This window comes from Bos grunniens, chromosome 21 (assembly GCF_055505025.1).
Source record: "Bos grunniens cultivar Pamir isolate PY7600 chromosome 21, Bosgru_T2T1.0, whole genome shotgun sequence".
Lineage (NCBI taxonomy): Eukaryota > Metazoa > Chordata > Mammalia > Artiodactyla > Bovidae > Bos > Bos grunniens.
This window is the reverse complement of record NC_141185.1, coordinates 30,431,612-30,455,733: the sequence shown is the minus strand read 5'-3', so window position 1 is coordinate 30,455,733 and position 24,122 is coordinate 30,431,612. Positions and strand designations below refer to the sequence as shown.

Below are 24,122 nucleotides of genomic sequence, written 5' to 3'. Positions count from 1 at the left end.
ACAAAATATATAGTGATTAACCATTGGAAAGATCAACTATTCTCCCATTCCTCCAAGTATAAATAAAGCTTGTGTCTTAACATACTTTTTAAATACATTCAGCTGGCTCACTACACATAAAATTATTCTAAACATCACAATTTTTTTCTGGGATATAGTTAACAGTAATTCATGCTAGTTCACTGTCATCCTGCTACAAAGAAAAACAGTCCACAAGTATTGACTTTACACACTTGAAGCCTGTTAAAGCCCAATACTAGTTTTATTTTCCCCAGGCTATAGAACAGTACTTAAGTTGGCTCTCACGTGAGGAATTTTCCAGTGTTGATGTGTTACTGCAGTTCACCTCCAAACCTACCTGTTTAAAAAGAAATTAGAGCCATTTTTCTAATCAATCAGGAAGTTACACCAAGATTGCTGTCTGTAATACTCTTATGTCTCCAAGTATACTGTTTGGTTTTGGTAATTTTTCACTTTTCTATAGGAAACTAGATGACATGCAAGACAGAAAGGTTTCAGTACCTTTGGAATCATACTTTTGTGGCTGCAGAGTGGATAAAGCTACGTTCTAGGCCATAAGATAACCGTGACTCCTATTTGGCCTGAAAACACTAGCGTCAATCACACATGAAAATAATTCAGTCAGATGGACACAGATTTTCACAAGAATATTTATTTGTTATTGTTGAAAAATACACAAAGGCAAAAGGTTGCTTAGCTGCTGATTTCCTAAAATACAGCAGGGTATTGTAAGAAAGGGGGACATACACCTGTTCTATAAATGGCAGTTACATTTCTAAGGCATTTGGGCTTAAGAGTAGTAGGCACACGTAGGCCCATTTACTTGAGTTTAAATATACTGAGGCACACCAGGCAGGCAAAGGATTTTAAAATATACAGTAAAACTTTTCCATGCACTTGCGTCTTAGGATTGCATATTCATCCCCTGATCCCCCCAGCCTCCATCACTCATTTTTTCCACGTGAGTTTTGGAGTTGTTCATAGAACACTGGTAATAATCTACTCTTCAAGAGTTTGCTTATAGTGACAACAATGGGACGCACAGAACTATTTCATGGGCAGGTTCTGTAGACTCTTACCAAATTGAGGCTCCAGTAAGAAAAACACCAATTTGCAAAGGCACAGTGGAGACAGGTTTAATGCATTAAATATAACATGAATCCTTCACAATAACAAGTTTAGTGTTTCAGGGAACTTTTGTTAATACAACACAGTTGGTCACACAAAATACAAATGCTTCTGTTGATTTGTCTTGGCAACTCAGATACATCAACAGTGCTAACAGTTTAACAGCTTTGTTCTCATCTGACAGAAAATAATGGCAGTTCTGCAAGGCAAATGTTAAACCTGACCGTATGTATTTATTAATTCCACAGTGTTTTGACAGATTATAGGGGATGGAACTCAGAGGATGCTGACACGCTCACTGAGGGCTTTCATTTCTGTTTCTTCGGCCTCAGGACTGTCACTGTGGCCCGCGCTTGGGTCGATCAGGTGTGTGGGGTACTGCAGCCCCTGCTCGCCTGCAAACTGCTCCCACCTTGAGTCATCGCTCTCATGGGTGATGTAGCGCTCCCCGATTTTGCATTCCAGCTCTCGTAAATCTAACCAGGTCTGATAATCCTGAGGAAGACATTGCAAAGTATTACCCCAGATACGACTGTAACTCATTAAAGCATTCTTTCTTACCAGTTCCCACAACATACATGTTACCCTCTTCTCTTCCACTCCAACCGTGCTGTGCCTTTCCACAGGCACCATGAAGTAACAGCATCAGCACCGAAGCCACCTTATTTGCCTAAGCTTTGCAAATGCATATTGTTTATAGGATATCATGCATCAGAAGGTGTGCAGTTGATATTTGCAGTTAAGCAATGCAGAATGTTGGTGTTCTTTGGAATTCAAAGCCCACAAATAATCCTTCAGTATTTCAGAGGGTTGTTTTTCTAAACTTTAATTTTCAATGTGAAAATATTTTAAAAAATTGAAGAGAACAAACAGATGCATATGCTTTATATCTACTATAAATTTGTTTTACAAGTATTAACTAGGATTTAAATATGCAGCTCCCAAACGAGTACAGTGCATGACCAGATGGGCATCTACTTGGATATTTATCAGGATTACACATACAGATGCTTCTGAAATCTGGTTCTTGAAGTTATGTTATGACCCTTCCTTCTTGTTTTTTGTTTTTGGGGTGTGTGTGCTGTGGTGTGTGTGTGTGTGGTGTGTTTATCTTTTATTCAATTTTTCCCGATACAGTTAGAAACTATTAAATCCTAAGAAGTTGCATGAATTTTGGCAAACACACTGATATAATTATACTTCAAAAATATAATACAAGATTTTTTAACACATAGTATCCAGATCTTTAAATATTTAGAAGCTTATTCAACTGAGAAAATATCCAATGATTAATTTTTACCTGTAGCCAAGGGTGACTCAAGGTCTTATCCACACTATAGCGCTTTCTCATTTTCACTTGCAGCAAATTATTGATAAGATCAATGGCTGAAAAAAAATTATTGGTAAAAATAGATGATATATCTGAAACATATGCATAATTTATTTATAGTTTATTTCACATCTGCTCCTTCACACAGTTAAATGCAACACAGTGATAACAGACACTAGAACCTGAAGAAAAATCCTCTTGAGAATTCTAAAACCTTGGCCTTAACTTTATTTTGGATCCTAAAAAAATGAATCTGAAAATAACTGTAGAGGAAGGCGTATGAGTCTTTATGAGTATGATGTGAATTCTTTTGGTTTAGTTTTCAATACACTTTTCTGAAGTTGGAATTTTGTTTAAATATATATCATTTAAAGGTGTTGCACTAATGGCAGGATATAACTAATATTCAAGAGACAGCATTTACTAATTTTTGTATAAAATGTGTTTAAAGTTTGAATACACATAATTGGCTTTATAGTGTTTGAATTAAGTGACAGATATCTGCACATCGCATTTAAAAGGAAGAAAATAAGCACAACATAGACATGACTCATGATCAACTTAAAAACCCAAAGATCTGGTGGTGAAACACTTGTCTCTTTCAATTTGCTTTTAAAATTAACCACTGAATTACAATTTTATCAGCCTTCATGGTTTCACAGGGAAGACAGGGAAGCAACCTAACAGCAATTCTTCCAAGAAGTTACAATCACAAACCATCCAGCCTTGTACTCAGCCTCTGATGGGGACTTTAACACAGTGTAATTTAGGAAAAAGGTGATTCTTCTAGTTATCTAGTCTACAGAGCATTTTACCTAGAGTATCATGTGTCAATCGCCTTTCCAAAAACTATATTTTCAGCCTATACCACTAACTATAGGGAATATGTAATGCACAGGCCTGTACTATGATTAACAGGGCCTCTTTGAAAAATAAAAGTAACTTTCTCATCACTCCCAGGCAAAGGGCTGGGAGCAGTAAAATGTACATCCTGGAAAGACACCTTGAAAACAAGATCTTGAGTACTGATGTGACTGATGGAAAACCATTAGTGACTGTTCCCCTAACCAGAGCCTTGAGGGAGCTTGCTGAGAAAGGGTGTCACTAGCCGAAGGGCTAAACAAAGTCATGAAAGGCCTCAAGGTTTGACATTGAGGACTGTGCATTGTATATCTTTATCCCTGATCTGAGATGGTAAAGAACAGATACCTCTAGAGCACGAATAAGAAAGCAGAAGTTAACAATAAAGGCATGCAAGGATTAGGATCTGGGCTTTTGCCTGCGAATGGCATCAGCCCCCTGATCCCCAGTTTATTTCTGAGTCTTCTTTTTCTTTATTCTGCTATGGCACCGCTCCCTTGGGGCGGTTCATTGTTGGGCTGGTCCTGACATTAACAGTTCACTCTTTATTAAGTTCATTAGCTTATGCTTCCCATTCATTCCGATAATAACTTCCCATTTCTTTCTTTCCACTAGCATTTTCCTCCCCAAAAGAATTTAGTGAAATCTGCCAAACTAATGGAAACATTCACATTTTGCCAAAGAATACATTCCCTCCCTTAATGTATCCTGGTCATTAAGTTTCTTAAGAGATGGATCTTCCTACCAAATACCTTAAATAGGTATCTGACAAAGATGCAAATTCACTCCCCAACTTGCTCAAGTACCAAGTCCTGAATGAGGGCGCTCTGACCCAATTGCTTGGTCTACATCACTCTGAATGGTGAAAACACTTCATTTACAGAAGTCCCTGTAAAATAAAAGTAACTTTATTCTATCAGAATGAATCAGAATTCTGTTATCTGGCAAAGAGAAATGATTCCTACAGGCTTTTGGTAATCCAGAATTGTAGCTCTTGATAATAATATTCAAAGTATTTGCTTGCATGGAAGGACTGCAGAATGAAACTGCTAAGAATTTTTTCACTGGAGAAAGTAAATGTAACAACACACATTTAAATGCTGTCTATGCCCTTACACCCTTGCCTTAGCTAGGATACCTTAGGAAACACAGTATTTAGTACAATTTCAAATTCCAAGCATGTATTCTCAGAGAGCTTTTGAAAGTATAGTTCTCTCAGTGAACTGTGTATCGGGCCTGGGCTTTAAAACATCCATTCACATGATTTACTCACTGGTGAGTAAAGTACACCTTCCATTCTGGCTGCTGTGAAGTCACACAGCAAAAAATGGAGAATAAGGGGAGAAAGGAGAGTGCGTGTGCTCCGGCAAGCATGTCGCAACATTACACCACCCTGGACGCCACAGGGGATAAGGACATGTTATTAATTCACTCCTTCTGCTTTGAATTCTGTAATTAGGAAGGTAGGAGTACAGTAACTTGACAAAAAGTCTGGTTTGTGCCCAAATGGGCCCCAACAGTGAACCACACTGCCTAATGGGGAGGGAAGTACTGCCAGAGGAGAAACTCGACGTGTGTGAAGGGAATGAAATATATGAAGATGAAAAAATTGCTCTGCTGAGTGAAGCATGTAATCACAAGTCCGACTACAGCTGCAGTACCCAGCTGACCTGAATTTGCACAGCAAGCCAGTGACAAGCACCTCCAAGAGAAAAGACTTTAGGATACAAGGAGAGAATTAGACAGGATGTGTGTGTCTATACACGTGTGTCTGTCTGTGCATTTACAAATACATTTTGTGACTCTTGGCAGCAGAAATAACTATTAAATGTTGGATATTAGTTAAATATTGGGAACTTGATGTTGCTGAGAAAATAGGCCCATCACCAGTGTTTGAGAGCTCCATTCCACTGGCCACTATTTCTGGAACTCCTAAATCCTTTCCTTTTCATTAATCAAGTTTCACATAACCCAACATTAAATGCACCCTCCAAAATACTTTCACTGAGCTCATTTTTTAAAAAGACTCTAAAGTGTGTGTGCGTGTGTGTATGTGTGTGTGTTTTAAACATATTCTCTTTATTGACTACATCCATCACATGTATGTCATTTGCTTATCCGTTTATTCACCAAATCTTCCTTAAGGGATTACTGTTGGCAATGACACTGGCAATAAAAAAGTTAATGATAAAGCTCTGAAAAGCTCCCAAGTGCAAAGGCAATTCCAAAGGCAAAATATGCATACATACAAAACGACAAAATGCACCATTCTAAATCTTTGACCTTTATTAATACCCTCCTCAAAGAAAAAGTGCTTTCTTCAGCATTTCTGAAATGTAACTAGTTAGAGTCCTAGCGACTAACTCCAGTGGTCCCAACTATTTCACATGTCAATATTTCATGATACTAGTGACAAGAATTATTTTCTCCTATGTTGTGCCCAAAGTTGTCATTTTTACAACTTACCCACATTAATCCTATTTATGTTTTAGATGCAATGGAGAACTTGACTATCCCACGTGACAGCTCTTCAAGTCCTGGGGACTGTGATTCACTTTACCCTTGCTCTCGGCAGTTCTTTCTGCTGCCCTTCAGCCTCCCCAGTTTCTCTGTGCACCCTAACTTGTATGTCTACCAGCTGTTCTTGTTCACAATAGGCCAGAATTTTTCTCACAATTAGCTGCCAACTTGATATGAACACACAGGTATTATTCATAAGGCTTAGGATGAAATTTTTCCTTTTTTAAAAAATTTCACATTCATAGTCTTAGGTAGTCCTCATAACAAGCATATAGAAGTAGTTATTATTTTACCTCGATTTTATATAAAAGGAAAAACTGGAACTTCAAAAGGTCACAAAATTTGGTCAGACAGTTTCCAGGTAACAGCTGAAGATGAAACCCAGGGGAACGGATTCCAAACCCATGCTCTTAAATACTGTGGCATGCCGCATCCACGTCATACCATTAACTGGTCATTATTAACTGATGATAATGTAAAAATCTAATTAAATTAAAAAAATTTCCAACAATAAACATTAAATTCTTCTTAGTTATGTTTCTACCACACTCCTGTGTACACAAATGTGCAGATATAGACAGATCTATCTCTCTAATCTATCTTTCTGACTTTAGTTCAACATTTTGGCTTTCAAAGACTATTCTGAATGTGATGTGATCCTCTGCCATTGAAAGGACTAATCCTCTACCTTTCTACCATTTCCAAACTGAATAAGCCTGTCTGCTACGTATTAATCAAATTACTAAGAATCTTTTTTCAGGATAAAGCTTAAACACAGAACTTGATGACTCTATGACAGATTAAACTCACAACTGCCATGCCTATAAATTATCTGAACACACTGATAAATGAGTAATGTTTCCTCCCAATGTTTTCCTTCCTCTCATTCAGTCCATATGCAATTATCTTCTCTAAAGGCTACCATGGGAGATTTTTTTCCGAATGCTTTCTTATAGTTAAGAAACATCAGTCCTTGGTATTACTCACTCTACTAATCTGTCAATACTATTTAAAAAGAATGTAATTATTCTAAGGTAATAGATTCTAAGTATACTAATATTGACTAGTACTGGTTTTTAGTCATTTCCTTCTTAATACCAGAGTTTTCTATGTTTGCAAACTTTTCATCACTCATTCTAGGATTTAGACAAGAACAACTATTAAGCTGCTTCCTGAATGATTACAGAATCCATTCTTTCCCTCTTTTAGAAATTCAGAAAACTCTGGTCTGTTCTAAGTATCCTGGTATCTCTCCCAATTTATTCAGGATTTACTAATATAATTATCCACAATGGCTCTAAGAACACCTCTGTCAGCTTCTTCAACATATAGTATGTCCTGCTCTGAACATCATTGTTTACAGTTGCTATTGAGTGTTCTGTGACACCACTATCCCCCACCCTCTCCCCAAGTACTAGCTCCCAGCAGGGACTGTTAAGTGTAAGCCTCAAATGTGAAGATCTGAGCTAAGAGGAGAAGGAAGCCAATAGTAATGGAGTAAAAAGACTAGTAAAACTGGAGAAGCTATGGCGGTCCCCCAAAAGAGCCTACATCAGGGAAATAATTCCAAATGGGACCTCAACTCCAGTTCCAAAACTCAAGTCAAGACTGGGAATTCTGATCCAGAGGGAATTTGATAGGACTTGCCTCTGAAACTGAAGGATGTGCAGGGTGGGAGAAAGGAGACAATGGGAAAGACAGATACAAAATTGAGCCATTCTGAGAACTTCTTTCAAAAACAAAGCAAAGGAGGAAGGGACCATGGTTTGGCAGTGGGAAATAAGAAGTGACAAAGAGGACTGCAGCAGAATGGGAAGTCAGAAGGAAAATCGACAGGCTGGCATGTCAGAACAGGATACTGGCACCCAAGGCGGAAGGTTAGAAGGAAGCAGAAAACTCCAGGTTTCCTGGAGCTCCAGGAAGATATAGAGCCCCATGATAAAGAGATATTTGGGGAAGCAGAGAAAGTCTCAAATTCCTGATACCTATTACTTCCTTCCATAGATACAGCAAAAAGTACCTATTCCAGTGGGCTTCCCAGGTGGCTCAGTGGTAAAGAATCTGCCTCCTAAATGGAGATGTGAGTTTGAACCTCTCGAGTAGGAAATGGCAAACCACTCCAGTCTTCTTGCTGGTGAATCCCATGGACAGAGAGCCTGGCAGGCTACAGTCCATAGGGCTGCAGAGTCAGATGCAACTGAGCACACACACACCACCACATACTCAAGTATCTGCTTTTCATGAGGTAAAGTTGATTGCTACACAGGGCTGGATTCTCCACAGTTCGGGGCAATAAGCAGATGTAATTTGGAATAGCTGTTGTTGTGTCTGGGGCCAAATATGTGCAGGAAAATCCTATATTCTCTTGAGTTACATTTTTTTCCTTTTAAACCCTCTTTCCCTTATTTTATCAATTTGAGGCCCTCCTCCCTATCAGTGGCTGGTTCCTCCTTCTCTTGCAGTAAATATGTCATCAACTTTTTTAGACAGTAGTAGAATTACTTTCTGATTGTACCTGCCCATTTACTCTAAGAGTTAGCCTTTCTACTCTTATCCTGAGAGCTCTGTTCTCTGATTCACCCTTAAACTCAATCTCTTCCTTCCATATTACTAATAAATAGTCTTAAAAGCAAGCTCTCTGAGCACCTCAAATAGCGACATTGGCACAATGTGAGAAGTCTTTTCCTTTTTCACAGGAAAATTTTAAACAATTGCATGGTTCCTATTTTTATTTTAAAGAATCTCCTCTCAAAAGTATAGCATTTTGTGTTTTCTAAAATGTCTCTAGCCATGGATTTATATTAATGTTTCCCATAAATTAAAATAAAAGCAAAGAAAATCTGTTTTATGGTGCCTAATGTTTCTTTTTTGCTACAACAAGTTCTTGGCTAACACAGTTATTTTTCTCCTAAAGTCCTGTAAAATAATTTGAAAAATTTATCAAACATTCCTTTTTTTTACCAGAATGGCCTTTGAGCAGAGGTGGGGATAGCTGAAGTTCTGTGCAGCCTGTCTGGCAGGTGTACAAGTGTATCTGAACAAGAATAAAATTAAAAGGTGTACACAGGTGCTGAAGGGCTTCATACCTTAATATGAAAAGAAATGTTCCATCAGACTCTTAACTGTATGGATTCTATTTTCTTCAGGTGTCAAAATTCAGAATCATCTCTGAAACTGTGGAATCTATATTGCAGTCATTCTCCATTTCAAAGTAAATACCACGTATATCGTCACAACAGGCTCTGAGTGCGTAGAAGGCACGGTGGCACGTGTTACAGCTAAACCGAAAGGACTCCCAAACTTGGAGAACAGGCCAGAAAAAGAACGGAACTGAATATTTTTAAGACATAATAGGTCCCTCAGGTCACCCCTCTCAGTCACCTTACATTTTGCAAAAAAAAAATTTTTTTGAATGTGCTGTTTGGCCTATGGGATTTTAGTCCCTGACCTGGGATGAAACCTGGGCCTCTGAGGTGAAAGGGCCAGGTCTGAACAGAACTGCCCTCTGAGGTGAAAGGGCCCAGGACTGCCACAGAAGTCCAGCATTTCCCATCTTTTATCATTTTGGTACCTGCCTGTCTCCCCATTTTCCCTACTAGATTTTAGCTTCTTTAAGCTTGCCCAGATTGTATATTCATTTTTGCACAATTTCATAAATATTTAAAATAAAACGCATCATTTAATGTATTAGGAAAATGCTTGCTAAATAGCATTTGGTAGATTGAATACATTAATTAGAAATTTAAATATGCATTTTCTCAGCTCTAAGTTTTAATATCTGCATTCTGTGCATATGGTTTGTATATTTTGGCTAAAAATACTCCTGGATGGCAGGACATCACATCTCTACAAACGGATCACAGGATCAGTGGCTTCCATCAGAAAATCAGAACAACGCTGAGAGTATCTGCAATACAGATCATGTTTATTTTACAGCATTTATTTGGCACAAAAGAAATTATCTGTGAACCTCTGGGGCTGACCTGTTTTGTACAGACAAGGCAGTTTAAAGAACTGCTTTTCCATACTGTCTTCTGTCCAGCTGCAGATTAGTGAGGTACAGCTTTTCAAATTAGAAGCCAGATCAAAACTATCACTCCTGTGTTGGAGTCATCATTGGTCACCACTGAGCGCCTTGTTTTCTTTCCCCCCTTTCCATTCTGCTTCACTGCCTGTCATCCTGTAGGCTCAGTACTTCTCCCTTTGGCTTGCTTCATGCTGATGGTAAGTTGTGTGTTTATTTAAAAAATCGTTTTGCAACCCTTCACATTCCAGCTCTCAACCCAGCAAGCTGTTGCCCAGCAACACTAACTGGGACTCTCCTCTCAGGGGCTGAAACCAGAGGCTGCCAGCAGCAAACAAGGCCGCTGGAAATCATCATCTCACTCGTTCCTGAGTCAATTATTGCAATCCAATGAAGTGCAAGGCCTTTAGAGACTCAAGCCGGGTCTTTCCCAGTTCTCTCCTCTGTAGAAGGTTACTCCATCCTTGGGTACTCCTTTGCTTCACATTCAATTTAATTTCCTTCTAAAGACTAGAAAAACAATACTGGAAATCATGAATTGTTTAAATGCAGCATACAGCAGCCCCCAAACTGATACCAAATTGATACTAAATTTAAAAATCTCAATTAAAATATACTTATATTATTCTAATGAAGTTTTAGGTGGTTTTTTTCCTTTCTTTCATTTTCACTTCAAAGAGATTTTTGGCTTTTGGGTGTTTTTTTAAATGCAGATACTCAAGTCAAAGGCAAACTAAAAAATCTTCAGAGGAGCAACTTCCAGGTATCAGCAGTTTTGGAAGAACCTCATTCAGTTGCTCAGTCATATCCAACTCTTGCGACTCTATGGACTGCAGCATGCCAGGCTTCCCTGTCCTTCACTATCTCCTGGAGTTTGTTCAAACTCATGTCCATTGAGTTGATGATCCCATGCAAACATCTCATCCTCTGTCACCCCCTTCTCTTGCCCTCAATCTTTCCCAGCACCAAGATTTTCACATCACTTGTACAAAGTATTGGAGCTTCAGCATCAGTACTTACAATGGATATTCAGGGTTGATTTCCTTTAAGATTGACTGGTTCGATCTCCTTGCTGTCCAAGGAACTCTCAAGAGTGTTCTCCAGCACAACAGTTCAAAAGCATCGATTCTTCGGCACTCAGCCTTCTTTATGGTCCAACTCTCACATCCATACATGACCACTGGAACAACCGTAGCTGTGACTGTATAGACCTTTGTTGGCAAAGTGTTATCTCTGCTTTTTAATTTGTTGTCTATGTTTGTCATAGCTTTTTTCCCAAAGAGCAAGCCTCTTTTAATTTCATGGCTGCAGTCACCATCTGCAGTGATTTGGGAGCCCAAGAAAATAAAGTCTCTCACTGTTTTCATTGCTTCTCCATTGATTTGCCAGGAAGTGATGGGATCAAATGCTATGATCTTAGTTTTCTGAATGTTGGGGTCTTAAGCCAGCTTTTTCACTCTTTTCTTTCACCCTCATCAAGAGGCTCTTTAGTTCCTCTTTGCTTTCTGCCATAAGGGTAGTATCATCTGCATTTCTGAGGTTACTGATATTTCTCCCCGCAATTTTGACTCCAGTTTTAGCTTCATCCAGCCCAGCATTTTGCATGATGTACTCTGCATATGAGTTAAATAAACAGAATGACAATATATAGCCTTGACATACTCCTTTCCAGTTTGAACCAGTTTGTTGTTCCATGTCTCAATCTAACTGTTGCTTCTTGATCTGCATACAGGTTTCTCACCAGGCAGCTAAGGTTTCTAATACGTGGTTCAGATGGTAAAGAATCTGTCTGCAATGCAGAAGACCTGGGCTCGATCCCTGTGTCAGGAAGATCCCATGAAGAAGGGGATGCCTGCCCACTCCAGCATTCTTGCCTGGAGAATTCCATGGACAAAGCAGTCTGGCGGGCTACAGTTATGGGGTTGCGGAAGAGTCAGACACAACTTAGCGACTAACACTTTTCACATTTCTTTCTGGCTGAGAAAGACGGTGCTGAAGCAGTGCTTCCTGGACTTTTACATGCATATGAACAATCCAGGGATCTTATACTGAAATTCTGATTAGATAAGTCTGGGTTGGAACCTAAGAGTCCCAGGTGGATCCTCACACCGCATTTTGAATAACGAAAACACTAGTGTTTTGAATAACACTAAAAGTAGCCAGTTAACAGTTTAATATTGCCCAAAGTGCCCTGGAATAGATGGCTATATACATAGACAAAAGTATCTGTCCTCAATCCCATCTTGTTCAGAATTCTGGAATGAAGACATACTGAAGGTAACGGAAAGGTTTTAGGATAGCTTCTACTCAGAGGATGCCAACAGGAAGAGTAAATAAGTTGGATTACACAAATAAGTTCTAAAATAACTATATACATATACAGATGTATTGTCAAGATAAAGTTTAACAGAGACAAATGAAACAGAGTCCTCTATTTAGCTTCCTGCCCCCACAAAAGAGGGCTTCCCAGGTGGCGCTAGTGGTAAAGAATCAACCTGCTAATGCAGGAGATGCCAGAGACATAGGTTTAATCTCTGTGTCAGCAAGACTCTTTGGAGAAGGCAATGGCAACCTACCCCAGTATTCTTACCTGGAGAATCCCATGGACAGAGGAGCCTGGTGGGCTACAGTCCATGGGGTCACAAAGAGTCAGACATAACTGAGCACACATGCACCCCACAAAAGAAATTTAAAAACAACCCAGGCTATGTACAGAATTGAAGAATGTGGCTTATCAATGTTTACAAGAAAAAATCCAGAATTCTAAAGGCACAGTAAACTCAACATGATTCTACATTTAATCCATAAATCAAGTGTTATTTTAAGCCCTGCTAAAAGAAATGAGTTCTTTATAATAAAGGAATGGTGAATTCATGTTACTTCAGGCTCATTAAACCTTGAGTCAGATCAGTTTTGAGTTTTGATTTAAAAAGAACACAAAGAGGGGAGTGTTTGGACTGATGTAAAACAGGTGGTTCAAGGAAAAACTGACTGCCCAGGAGAAGAGAAGATTGGACTGACACGATGGCTGTTTTCAAACCTCTGAGAAGAGCTTTTATTTAGAGAAAGGACTGGGCTTGTTTCTACCAGTGGATAAAAACCCAGAGACATTTTGTTCACTGTGCTAGGTTCAAACTGAAAAAAAAGTAGGGCTCCTCATACAACTGTGTATTTTCTATTACTGTAGCAACTTAGGAGTATTCTGGATAACTGCTCAGTGTATTGGTACTGTGGAGTATAGGGTTAAGGTAAGATTTTTAACATTCTATATTTTGAAATATTATTGTTATGGTGAAAGAAAGCAAACTTACAGAAGATTTAACATTTCTTGTTCCTATATCCTGATACCTCCACATATATTTAGATGTCACATTTCAATTCAACCAGGATGTATTATACATTCAGAACTGACATTTTATTTTTATGATTGGGATACATAGAAAACATTTCAATTTGGATCATAATAAACAGTCAATTTTGAGCATTTATAAAGCCAATGTTCTTGCTAAAACTTCTTCAGGTCAGTTTCTCTCTACAAATTATCATTTGTTAGAGAAAAACCTCATTAATTATATTTTATTTGTTATCAAATGGTTCCTTTCCTGGTAGGACACCTTTTAAGATATTAATTTGGAATTTGAAATATGTTTATAAATAATATATATATATATATATACTATGTAAAATTATATTATATAAACATACATATATTTAAAAATGCAGTCTACTAAGCAGATATTATTTAAGCCATTGTATACCTTTGGCTCAAAATTTTTAAGTTTCTTATTAGTGAACAAAAAGCAGACTGTTTTTAAAGAAAATTAAACACAAGTAATTCCAGAATATCTAATAGAGGTTGTTTAAAGTGTTAACACCCAGTGGAAGTCCTGACCCACATCCTTTACTTTAGTTGATCAATCAGGATAGAAGCTCGTTGTACCCAGTCAGGCAGTTTTAAGTAGTTCACCGCCTTGTCCCCTCGCATCTCCTCCATGCTGTTACGTCTGACAGTGGTGCTAATATGTTGACAAATCAATCTATTCATTAATATTCAGCAGGCTTGCTGGATCTGCAAGCCTCATAAACTGTTACAAACACAGTTTAATTTTTAAATGACAATTGTCTTTCTTTTGTTTCTCATACCATTGGATTTCTCGGTCTCATCTACCCGAGGCTTATTTTCAATGGGGTTATTTTTTGTTTTGAACAATATGTAGTGAAAGAGGGACCTACAGCTGGTTCCTTTTCATGGCAAAGTGCTACTTCCAACTTAAGTGCTTAGCGTTCTGGAACGCTGTTGGATTTTGAAAACATACCATGTGGTAATGGCGCTAGGCTTTTATTTAGCTTTGCTTTGTGTTTGTACTGGCTGTATTTTTCATCTCCAATTTCTGGGGGAAAAACACACTTGTGAACAATTTTATTTGAATTTACCACACTGAATGGCAAAAAAAAAAAATGCTTTTAAAATAAAATTTAGATGCTTGGATAAATTTAGTGGTATATTATTATAGCCATTCTATGCCTTGGGATGCCATATATTCTGGACTGAACATAAATGTCAGCAGAGGACTGAGACCAAATGGAAGAATAAACTATAGCTGTGCTTATCAGGGGAAAGATGCAGAAGAAATATTACCATTGAGACTGTCAGATCACACAGTGGAAAAAACCTGTGTCACGGGCGCACCATCACAGGTTGATAATTTTGAATTAAAGACAAGTTATAGGATTAATGCAAGGACATTTCCTTTCTTTTCTTCCTTATCACATACGTCAAGGCTTTATGTCTGATCTTAATTCTTGATTACACCAACTAACCATGTGACTCTGAAGCTGAGCAGTGACAACACAGCAGGTGAGTTGAGAATAGGTGCTTCTTCAGGCTTCACCTGCGAGCACAGAAAATGATCCCTGTCTGCAGGGGTCGTGAGCTCGTTGTGAGACAATTTCCGAGGTTGCCTCTGTGTTGATTACTGCCTGCTTGCCTCCCTAATGGCATATAAAGGAATATCAAAACTCAGAAGGAAAAAATAGTAATTTATCTGGTGATCGTCATGGTCTATTACTAACCTTCCTCAAATTTACTGTGTGTCTCTAATTGAACACATCAATTCAATCTGATGATGGAAATGCATTTTTACTCTAACAGAGGCTTTCCTATCACTGCAGGTTTGTCATCATTCTCCTGGTAAGATGACTTGCACTGAGGCAAATTATATTTCACCTCATTAGCTATATAATCCACTTCACATGGTTACCAGTGTCACCTCGCTTCTTATTCTGAGAATACACTCAAGGGTAAACAAAGCTGTATAATAAAGTCATTTATAAAACAGAATAACTTAAATTGCATGTGTTAGGATCTTGACCAGCTGAAGGAATGCAGAAAGGAGAATTCATTTGACCTTCATACTTGCCTGATAGCCCAGGTGGTAAAGAATCCTCCTGCAATGCAGCAGACCCCGGTTTGATTCCTGGGTTGGGAAGATCCGCTGGCGAAGGGATAGGCTACCCTAGTATTCTTGGGCTTTCCTTGTGGCTCAGCTGGTAAAGAATCTGACCGCAATGTGAGAGACCTAGGTTTGATCCCTGAGTTGGGAATATCCCCTGGAGAAGGGAAAGGCTACCCACTCCAGTATTCTGGCCTGGAGAATTCCATGGACTGTATAGTCCATGGGATAGCAAGGAGTCAGACACTCAGACACAAGTGACTGAGCACACACATTCACATCACAGAAGTATCATGAAGTTAGACATGCATGGTCTAAGGGTTTTCTAAAATTTAAAACTAATAAACAATATGTGGAACAATTTATATATAACAATTATGAATTATATGATTACATCTCATGTCCCCTATAGCCTATAACCTATAAACCTACATTCTGTAGCATCAAATTTCTACACCTATGTCCACTCAAAAGAAAATTTTCAAGTATTAAAAGGATTCTCTTTCCTTATATTTCTTTCATTGCTCAAAATCTTGACACAAGTTAGTTTCTTCTTTATTACACATAACTATTGTACAACTTTTTGCATTTCCTGGGGTGTTTTTTCTCCTTTAGTCTTGACAGTGGAAGCTTATCAAGAAGCTTTTCCTTACTAATTTTTCTTACTATTATCATGGAAGTTTATGTTGAAATACATTCAACATTTGGAACAAATTATATATCCTGATATTAAATATCTGATAAAGAAAATGACGTGAATACAAAAAATGTTACAAATGAGAGAAACTTTTAATTTATCTAAATTTGAACATTAGAAACCTACTAAACATTTTTTAGAGCGCTGTCAGCCGTCATGTCTTTTAGGAGATCTGAGCAGTGTTTTAGAAAGTGTGTTTCATGGGCTTCTTTCATTCTCAGAGCAAGATGGCAGTTTATAGGGGTGCAGTCTGGGAATCTTCATTATTAACTAGCTCCTCTTGACATGCCAAACTTAAAATATGTCTGCTATAGGCTCAGAACTAGACAATTACAGGTAGTTTAAAATGAGCCATAATCAAGGAGGTTCTTTGGCAAAATTTTTAGTAAACCCCTACCTTGCCTACTTGTGAATATTCCTATTTTTCTGACCATTAGCTAGTTTTTCCATTTCCTGATTCTAAGCTCTATATCCTTGGTCCCTATTTCTTATTGCAAGTGTTGCTTGCAATTTTCTGGGTTTCTTTTTGGCAGTATCCACCCAAGTCACTCTTATTATGCACCAGATATGACAAACAGGGAGGATAGCCTGGCCTAACTCTTGCTCCTGTGGCAATGCTAAAAATGCAATGAAAGAAATGGCATATGGGAACATGATCAAGTAAGGTGCTGCTGCTGCTGCTAAGTCGCTTCAGTTGTGTCCGACTCTGCACGACCCCATAGTAAGGTGTAATCCTTTTTAAATTCATCTGATTACTGATGCTGAAGCTCAAGCTCCAATATTTTGGTCACCTGATGTGAATAGCCAGCTCATTGACAAAGACCCTGATGCTGGGAATGACTGAAGGCAAAAGGAGAAGAGGGAGGCAAAGGATGGCTAGCATCATCAATTCAATGGACATGAACTAGGGCGAACTCCAGGAGACCGTAAGGGACAGGGAGGCCTGGTGTGTTGCAGTCCATGGGGTCGCAAAGAGTTGGACATGACAACGACTGGACAACAAAAACAATTTAAAAAATGTGTAAGTGATAATGGGCTGTCCTTTCCATAAGACAAAGTAAATTTGCTAATCAAGCAACTACTTTAAAATAGGTGCAGAGTCCTTTCAAGGAACTGAGCAAGGTCATAGCCTCTATGTGCTGAGGACTAAGCTTAACCTAGTACAAGATTAAAGCTGGGGGTGAGAATGAGGCTATGTCTACTTACTGACAAGTGGTATTGGATAAGCTTCCCAACTGGTGCAGTGATAAAGAATCTGCATGCCTATACAGGAGGTGCAAGAAACACGGCTTCCGTACCTGGGTTGGGAAAATTCCCTGAGTAGGAAATGGCAACCCAGTCCAGTATTCTTGCCTGGAAAATCCCATGGACAGAGGAGCCTGGCGCGCTACCATCCATGGGGCTGCAAAGAGTTGGACACAACTGAGCAACAGAAGAGCACATCGTACAGTAAAGGTCAAATGCTCACAATGATTAAAGTGCAACTCACAACACCGCCCTAAAAGGAACAGAAATGTTCTTGAACTCCTCTCTTTCCATGATTACCTGAAGTCTCCTCTTGTGCAATAATCTGTAATCATATGATTCATTCTGGAGTGTTTTATTGTATATATGCATTCTTTTGTTTGTAAATTTATTTATTTATTTCAATTGGAGGCTAATTACTTTACAATATTGTAGTCGTTTTTGCCATACATTCACATGAATCAGCCATGGGTGCTCATGTGTCCCCCATCCTGAACCCCCCTCCCACCTTTCTCCCCATCCCATCCCTCAGGGTCATCCCAGTGCACTGGCCCTGAGCACCCTGTCTCAGGCATTGAACCTGGACTGGCGATCTATTTCACATACAGTAGTATACATGTTTCAATGCTATTCTCTCAAATCATCCCACCCTCGCCTTCTCCCAAGAGTCCAGAAGTCTGTTCTTTACATCTGTGTCTCTTTTGCTGTCTCACATATAGGGTCATCATTACCATCTTTCTAAATTCCATATATATACGTTCTTATTTAGTTATATTTATATGGAAGTGAAAGTGTTAAGTCACTCAGTTGTGCCTGACTCTTTGCATCCCTGTGGACTGTAACCCACCAGGCTCCTCTGTCATGAAATTCTCCAGCCAAGAATACTAGAGTGGGTTGCCCTTTCCTTTTCCAGGGGATCTTCCTGACCCAGAGATGGAACCCAGGTCTCTCACCTTGCAGACAGATTCTTTACCATATGAGCCACAAGTAGTTGACTATATTTGTTTAGCTATATACAATTTATATAAATATTTGGTTATATATGTAACTATAATTAAATATATGTGTTTAGTTACATGTGTAATTATATATGTATGTGCATAAACAAATAAATATATATATGTGCATATACACAGATCGATTGATCATGTAAAGCGATTGAAATAGACAGTGTTCGATACATTTAAGGTAATATAGTTATGTCAATCACTCTGCTAACTACTTGCCAGTGCAATTTCATTTAACAATTAACCTAGTGAATTAGGAACTTGTATCACCATATTTCAAACAAGAAAACTGAGACCTTAGAGAGTAAGTAACTTGGATGAGGTCACCAAGATGCTGAGTGGGAGAGTTCTCAATTCAGGTCTTTGTCACTACAGGATCGCTTTTCCCTGTCTTTTTAGACATTAGTAAAAATTATGTTGCTGTATTAGCTCTAAGCTAGGGAAAGCATATTAAGATTTTAATGTGACAGCATGGCTAAACCTATTAGAAGGATAATCAAGTAGCTATAAATGCAGTGGGTAAGAGCATCTAGCTTGGAGCAGGCTGATAGGATTTGCAACCTAGCCCACTAAGGGAAGCCACTTAACCCTCTATGTCCACACTGCCTCATCTTTAAAATGAAAACAATTATAGTATCTACTCAAAGGCTTGGGACAACTAAGTTCATATATGTAAAGTGTGTTAAGCAGTGCTTGGCTACAAGGCAAATGTTACAGAAGATCAGTGATCTTTTTCTTTCAAAATTTAATTAATTTTACTATCACCAATTTACCTGTAATATTTGCTGTGTTAGGTTTTCCTCAAAAATTTTTTTTCTTAGTTTTCAAAGCACACTTTAATTTGCACAAAAAAATCTATTTTTATAGTGGACGCCTGTTAATGCTTTTGTGTTTGTTTTCAGCCTAGTATCTTTTCACTGCAGGAACTACCTCTCTCCAACCTGGAGGGGCTCTCCATCATCCACACGGCCAATCAGAGCCTGGCTCCTGCGGTGACAATGTGATTGTTCCCAGGGTATTACGGGATTAAGCACAGCCAATCAGTGCCCCTTTCAGAGAATCTACAGCTACTGAGATAATTATGCTTCCATTCTGAGTCATATACAATGGGTAGCATGTTAGCCTGGAGCTGCTGGGAGATCACTTTGCACCACATGAAAAGTCTACCTGAGAAGGAAGACACCGTAAGGTAAAGCAGAGTGAGAGATGGAGAAATGTGTCACTTGAACCACAGGTTCCAGATGAATGGGGCTCACCTTCTGGACCTACCCCACTGTGTGAGTCAATAAATTATCTAAGTTAGTGAGAGATAAGTTTATACTATTTGCACACAAATCCTGATTAATTCACTGATATATTATTGGTAAGAGTATCTCTATAATGCTGGTACTCAACTTATTATAATAGCATAAATAATTAATAAGTTTAAAATATTCCTTGAAATTAAAAGTGTTAGTCGCTCAGTTGCATCTGGCTCTTTACAACTCCATGTACTGTATCCTGCTAAGCTCTTCTGTCCAAGGAATTCTCCAGACAGAATGCTGGAGTAAGTTGCCATTCCCTTCTCCAGGGGATCTTCCTGACCCAGGGATCGAACCTAGGTCTCTCGCACTGCAGGCAGATTCTGAAAGGTTGTTGTTGAATCACACGAAGACACCGGGATTCTTGGCCCCCGGAGGAGAAGAATTCAATCGGGGGCCAGAGACGAGGCTTGATCGCTCAGAGTTTTAGCGTAATAAACTTTTATTAATAAAGGAGATAGAGAAAGCTTCTGACATAGGCATCAGAAGGGTGCAGAAAGAGTACCCACTTGCTAGTGTTATCAATGAAATTATATACTCTCCAATGAATCCAAAGAATGTCTGGAGGTTGAAAAGACCTCACCAGACCTACTCCCATAATTTACATTTTAGGATAACAGAATTAGCCAGAAGGTTTAATCCAGAGACTGTCCTCAGGCAGGATACATTATTGTTATATAATCCTTGTAAAGTAAAAGTAAATGTCGCTTAGTCGTGTCAGCTCTTTGCGATCCCATGGATTGTAGCCTACCAGGTTCCTCCGTCCATGGGATTTTCCAGGCAAGAATACTGGAGTGGGGTGCCATTTTCTTCTCCAGGAGATCTTCCCAACCCAGGGATCGAACCCAGTTCTCCCACGTAAAGACTAGGTCTATTTCCATAATTTACACTTTAAGATAACAGAATTAGCCAGAAGGTTTAATCCAGAGACTGTCCTTAATCCAGAGACTGTCCTCAGGCAGGATACATTATTGTTATATAATCCTAAGGAAATGTAGAGAAGGAAAAAAAAGTTTGTCCTTTCTTCCTCCTTGAGAATTCCAGACCCCTCTCTCCTTGGGGACCTCTAGACTCCTTATCAACCTGCCTAGGAAATGACTCTCTCAATTCTTTACTGTCTGAGCCACAAGGGAACGCCTATAGGTTCTTAAATATCAAGACATTAGAAACAAGCACCCTTTGGTGTGCAAAACGGTGAGCTATAAAGAATGGAAACAGGGACTTCCCTGGCAGTACAGTGGTTAAGAATCTGTCTTCCAATACAGGGAATGCAGTTCAATCCCTGGTCAGGGAACTAAAACATCACATGCCACAGGTGACTAAGCCCGCCAGTGTCACAGAGACCCAGTGCAGCCAAAATAAAACAGTAAATAAACAGAAATCAATTGTCTAAGAAAGAAAAAAAACGACAATCAATGACTTCAAGTCCACGCCACTCTGTGACCTTAGGCAAGTCATTTAACCTTTTCAGTTTCTCACTAATACAGAGACTAAAATGCTTATTAGAGGACTGCTGTGAGGATCAAATAGCACAATAAGAGCTCAAACACACCAATATATAGTACTGTATTGAATCCATGTCTATATTAACAGAGAAAAAAGCATGATAAAGGAATTTTCTCATTCTGACCCGTCTATGTATGCTGCAAAGACCTTACAACTTTCTTCTATCTTTTGCTTTTTCATGCCAAGAAATAAAAAGTACAACTAACAGTATGACTGAAGAACACTTGGGAAATGCACACAGAAGTTTGCATATAATTTCTAAAATTATACAATCAATTCTTGGTTACCCGCCAGCGCAACTGCGTAGCTTACTGTTCTGCTATCCTTTTCCTAGATCCAAGTCCTTGGCTCACCCCACACCTGCATTCTATAAATGCCTTTCACATCCTTTATCTCTTTCAGTCTCTATTACAACTTCATTACATGGGCAGGAATCATTACTCTGTTTTACAGATGAGAAACTGAAGCCCAAAGAGGTAAGTGATAGCTAATTAGAATGGCAGGAAGTACAACATCTCAAAACTACTTCACTGCTGATCCTTACCTCTGATTTATTAGAGTCACTGAGGTGCCTAGATTTTTACTTCCTTGATTTTGAATTTTTGCTGGTTCTGGTGTGGTTTGCAGTATATTGTAATATCAGCTGTGACCACTCTTTGCCAGATCCTAGTTTGCTTGTGTACTCATCAGATCCTACGTGCTTAATATTATTTGGTACTGGCCCTGTGATTATACCTAATCTGGAAAGTATTTGTTCCCAACAAGATAATGGAATAGAATCTAAGCCAATAATTACTGTTGTAACACCTCAGTTAATATTATGACATAATTTGGCCAGCTTTTCTTTATATTCAATATTACTTCTGGTTGTATACCAGCAGGTAGATAACTCATTTGCTGTCAGGGCTTCTGTTAGCAAACAGTACAACTCCTGTGCCTCAAATGTGGAAATGAGCTGGAAAAAGATGCTGAGAAGAAAGGACAATAAATGTGCAAACTGATACTTGAGTCATTTACAAGAACAAGATTCTACATGAGCTGGTTACCATATCATTTTGAGTGGCAGGAAATTTTTAGTGCTTAGACATTTCTATAGCCAAGTAAAATGTATTCTTTCTGGTCAAATATAAATGCTTCTTGAATTAGCCCATGTAATTCTCTTTTGTGCAATGCTGTATCTCTTCATTCTTTACTGACTGGCCTAAGTTCCATCTCCTCTGAAAATTCAATTCTGACTAGTCAAGTCCATAGTGATTCCTTCTCCTCTGAACTTGGAGACCCTGATTTTATACCAAGCTAACAATTCAAGAAAATATATGATCATTTTCCCAAGTTCATATAACTCATCTCCCCTATAAACTTTCACGTTGTTTGAAAGATATTTTATGTTTTGTCTTTTACTTTCACATTACTTACACATGTATATTGTAGTTTCCCAGCAAAAGTTCCTTGAGCTGTTGATATCCATTCTTTTGCTTTCTAATACAAGTGATAATTAAACATTTACAGCCTATAGCTAAGAAGATTACATCCACATAGAAGGCCAGCATATTTACATGATACCAGAGACCAGGCATGATTTGTTCCACTTCTTCAAGCAAAGTACTCTACTACTCCAAGGAAAAAACATTTTAATGTGAAGGCTATTTTCCTAATTTTCCAAATATTCCTGCAGAACAGGAAAATGTCCGACTGGCTGTAGAGATATTTCACATTTGTGCTGTGGTTAACAACATCGATTTATTTTTACTGGATTTCTAGATTACAGGTATCAAACATAATGTTAATTGCATTTAAAGGTAATGTTCCCCGGCAAGTTCAGGTCACAAGGTTATTTGACAATTCCCTCTTTTCTGCCTCCTGGATAAGAAAAAGAATTACACTTCCCTTTTTGCCTCTGTTGACTTATCCTAAATATATTTCATTAGTCTTTCAGCTACATGGTAATTCTTTTGAAGGTCAAAGATTCCATTAAGATATATCCACCTAGCTATAATTTCAGCTAATTAGACAATGTTAGTCAAAGTCAAAACTACAGTGAGGTAGCAGTCGGAATGGTCATCATCAAAAAGTCTATAAATAATAAATGCTGGAGACGATATGGAGAAAGGGGAACCTTCCTACACTGTGGTGGGAATGTAAACTGGTGTGGCCACTGTGGAGAGCATTATGGAGGTTCCTCAAAAAACTAAAAACAGAGTTGCCATATGATCCAGCAACCTACTCCTGTGTATATACCCAGACAAAACTATTATTCAAGAAGATATATGCACGCCTATGTTAAGAGCAGCACTATTTACAATAGCCAAGACGTGGAAGCAACCTAAATGTCCATCAACAGATAAATGGATAAAGAAGATAAGTATACATACAATGGACTATTACTCAGCCATCAAAAAGAATGCAATAATGCCTCTTATAGAAACATGGACAGACACAGAAATGATCACACTAAGTGAAGTAAGTCAGAGAAAGACAAATACCGTATGATGATCACTTATATGTGGAATCTAAAACATGATAGAAATCAACGTATCTGTGAAACAATAACAGACTCACAGATACAGAGAACAGAACTGTGGTTGCCAAGGTGGAAGGAAAGTAGGGGAAGGAAGGAATGGGAGTTTGGCATTAGGAGAGGCAAACTATTATATATACGATGGATAAACAGGGTCCTACTGTGTAGCTCAGAGAGCTATATTCAATATCCTGTGACAATTATAATGGAAAATAATATGAAAAAATATATAATGAAAGTGAGTCACTTTACTACATAGAAGAAATTAACACAACATTGTAAATCAACTATCTTTCAATAAAATTTAAAGAAAGTTGCAGCCAATAGTAACTCAAAGCTTTGATAATGGATGGACTGTGCCATTTACAATGAACAGTAGTCTAAGAACTAATTATCCAGGCAGTTTATACATGCTTTTTTCCAATTTCTATACCACCATGTGTAATAACAGGTATCAAGCAGATATTTATCTATGAATGCATTTGCCTTTTCAAGTGGTTAAAAAGTCTCA

The 24,122-nt window shown here is 38.4% G+C and overlaps 1 protein-coding gene across 7 annotated transcripts in view; it reads right to left on the bottom strand.

Moving 5' to 3' along the window:
• Window positions 1-657: 657 nt before the first annotated feature.
• The window catches only part of PRKD1 (protein kinase D1), a 347,749-nt gene continuing 324,284 nt past the window's right edge, over window positions 658-24,122 (bottom strand). For 5 of the 7 annotated variants that reach the window (XM_086363785.1, XM_086363786.1, XM_086363788.1 and 2 more), the window contains 2 exons: window positions 2,450-2,535; window positions 658-1,644 (listed from right to left, as the gene is read on the bottom strand). In XM_086363785.1, coding sequence (XP_086219911.1) covers window positions 1,426-1,644; window positions 2,450-2,535 — 305 coding nt within the window. In that variant the 3' untranslated portion in view covers window positions 658-1,425. The remainder of the gene's footprint in view (window positions 1,645-2,449; window positions 2,536-24,122) is intronic. The other 2 variants (XR_015149797.1, XR_015149796.1) reach the window with 2 other exon arrangements.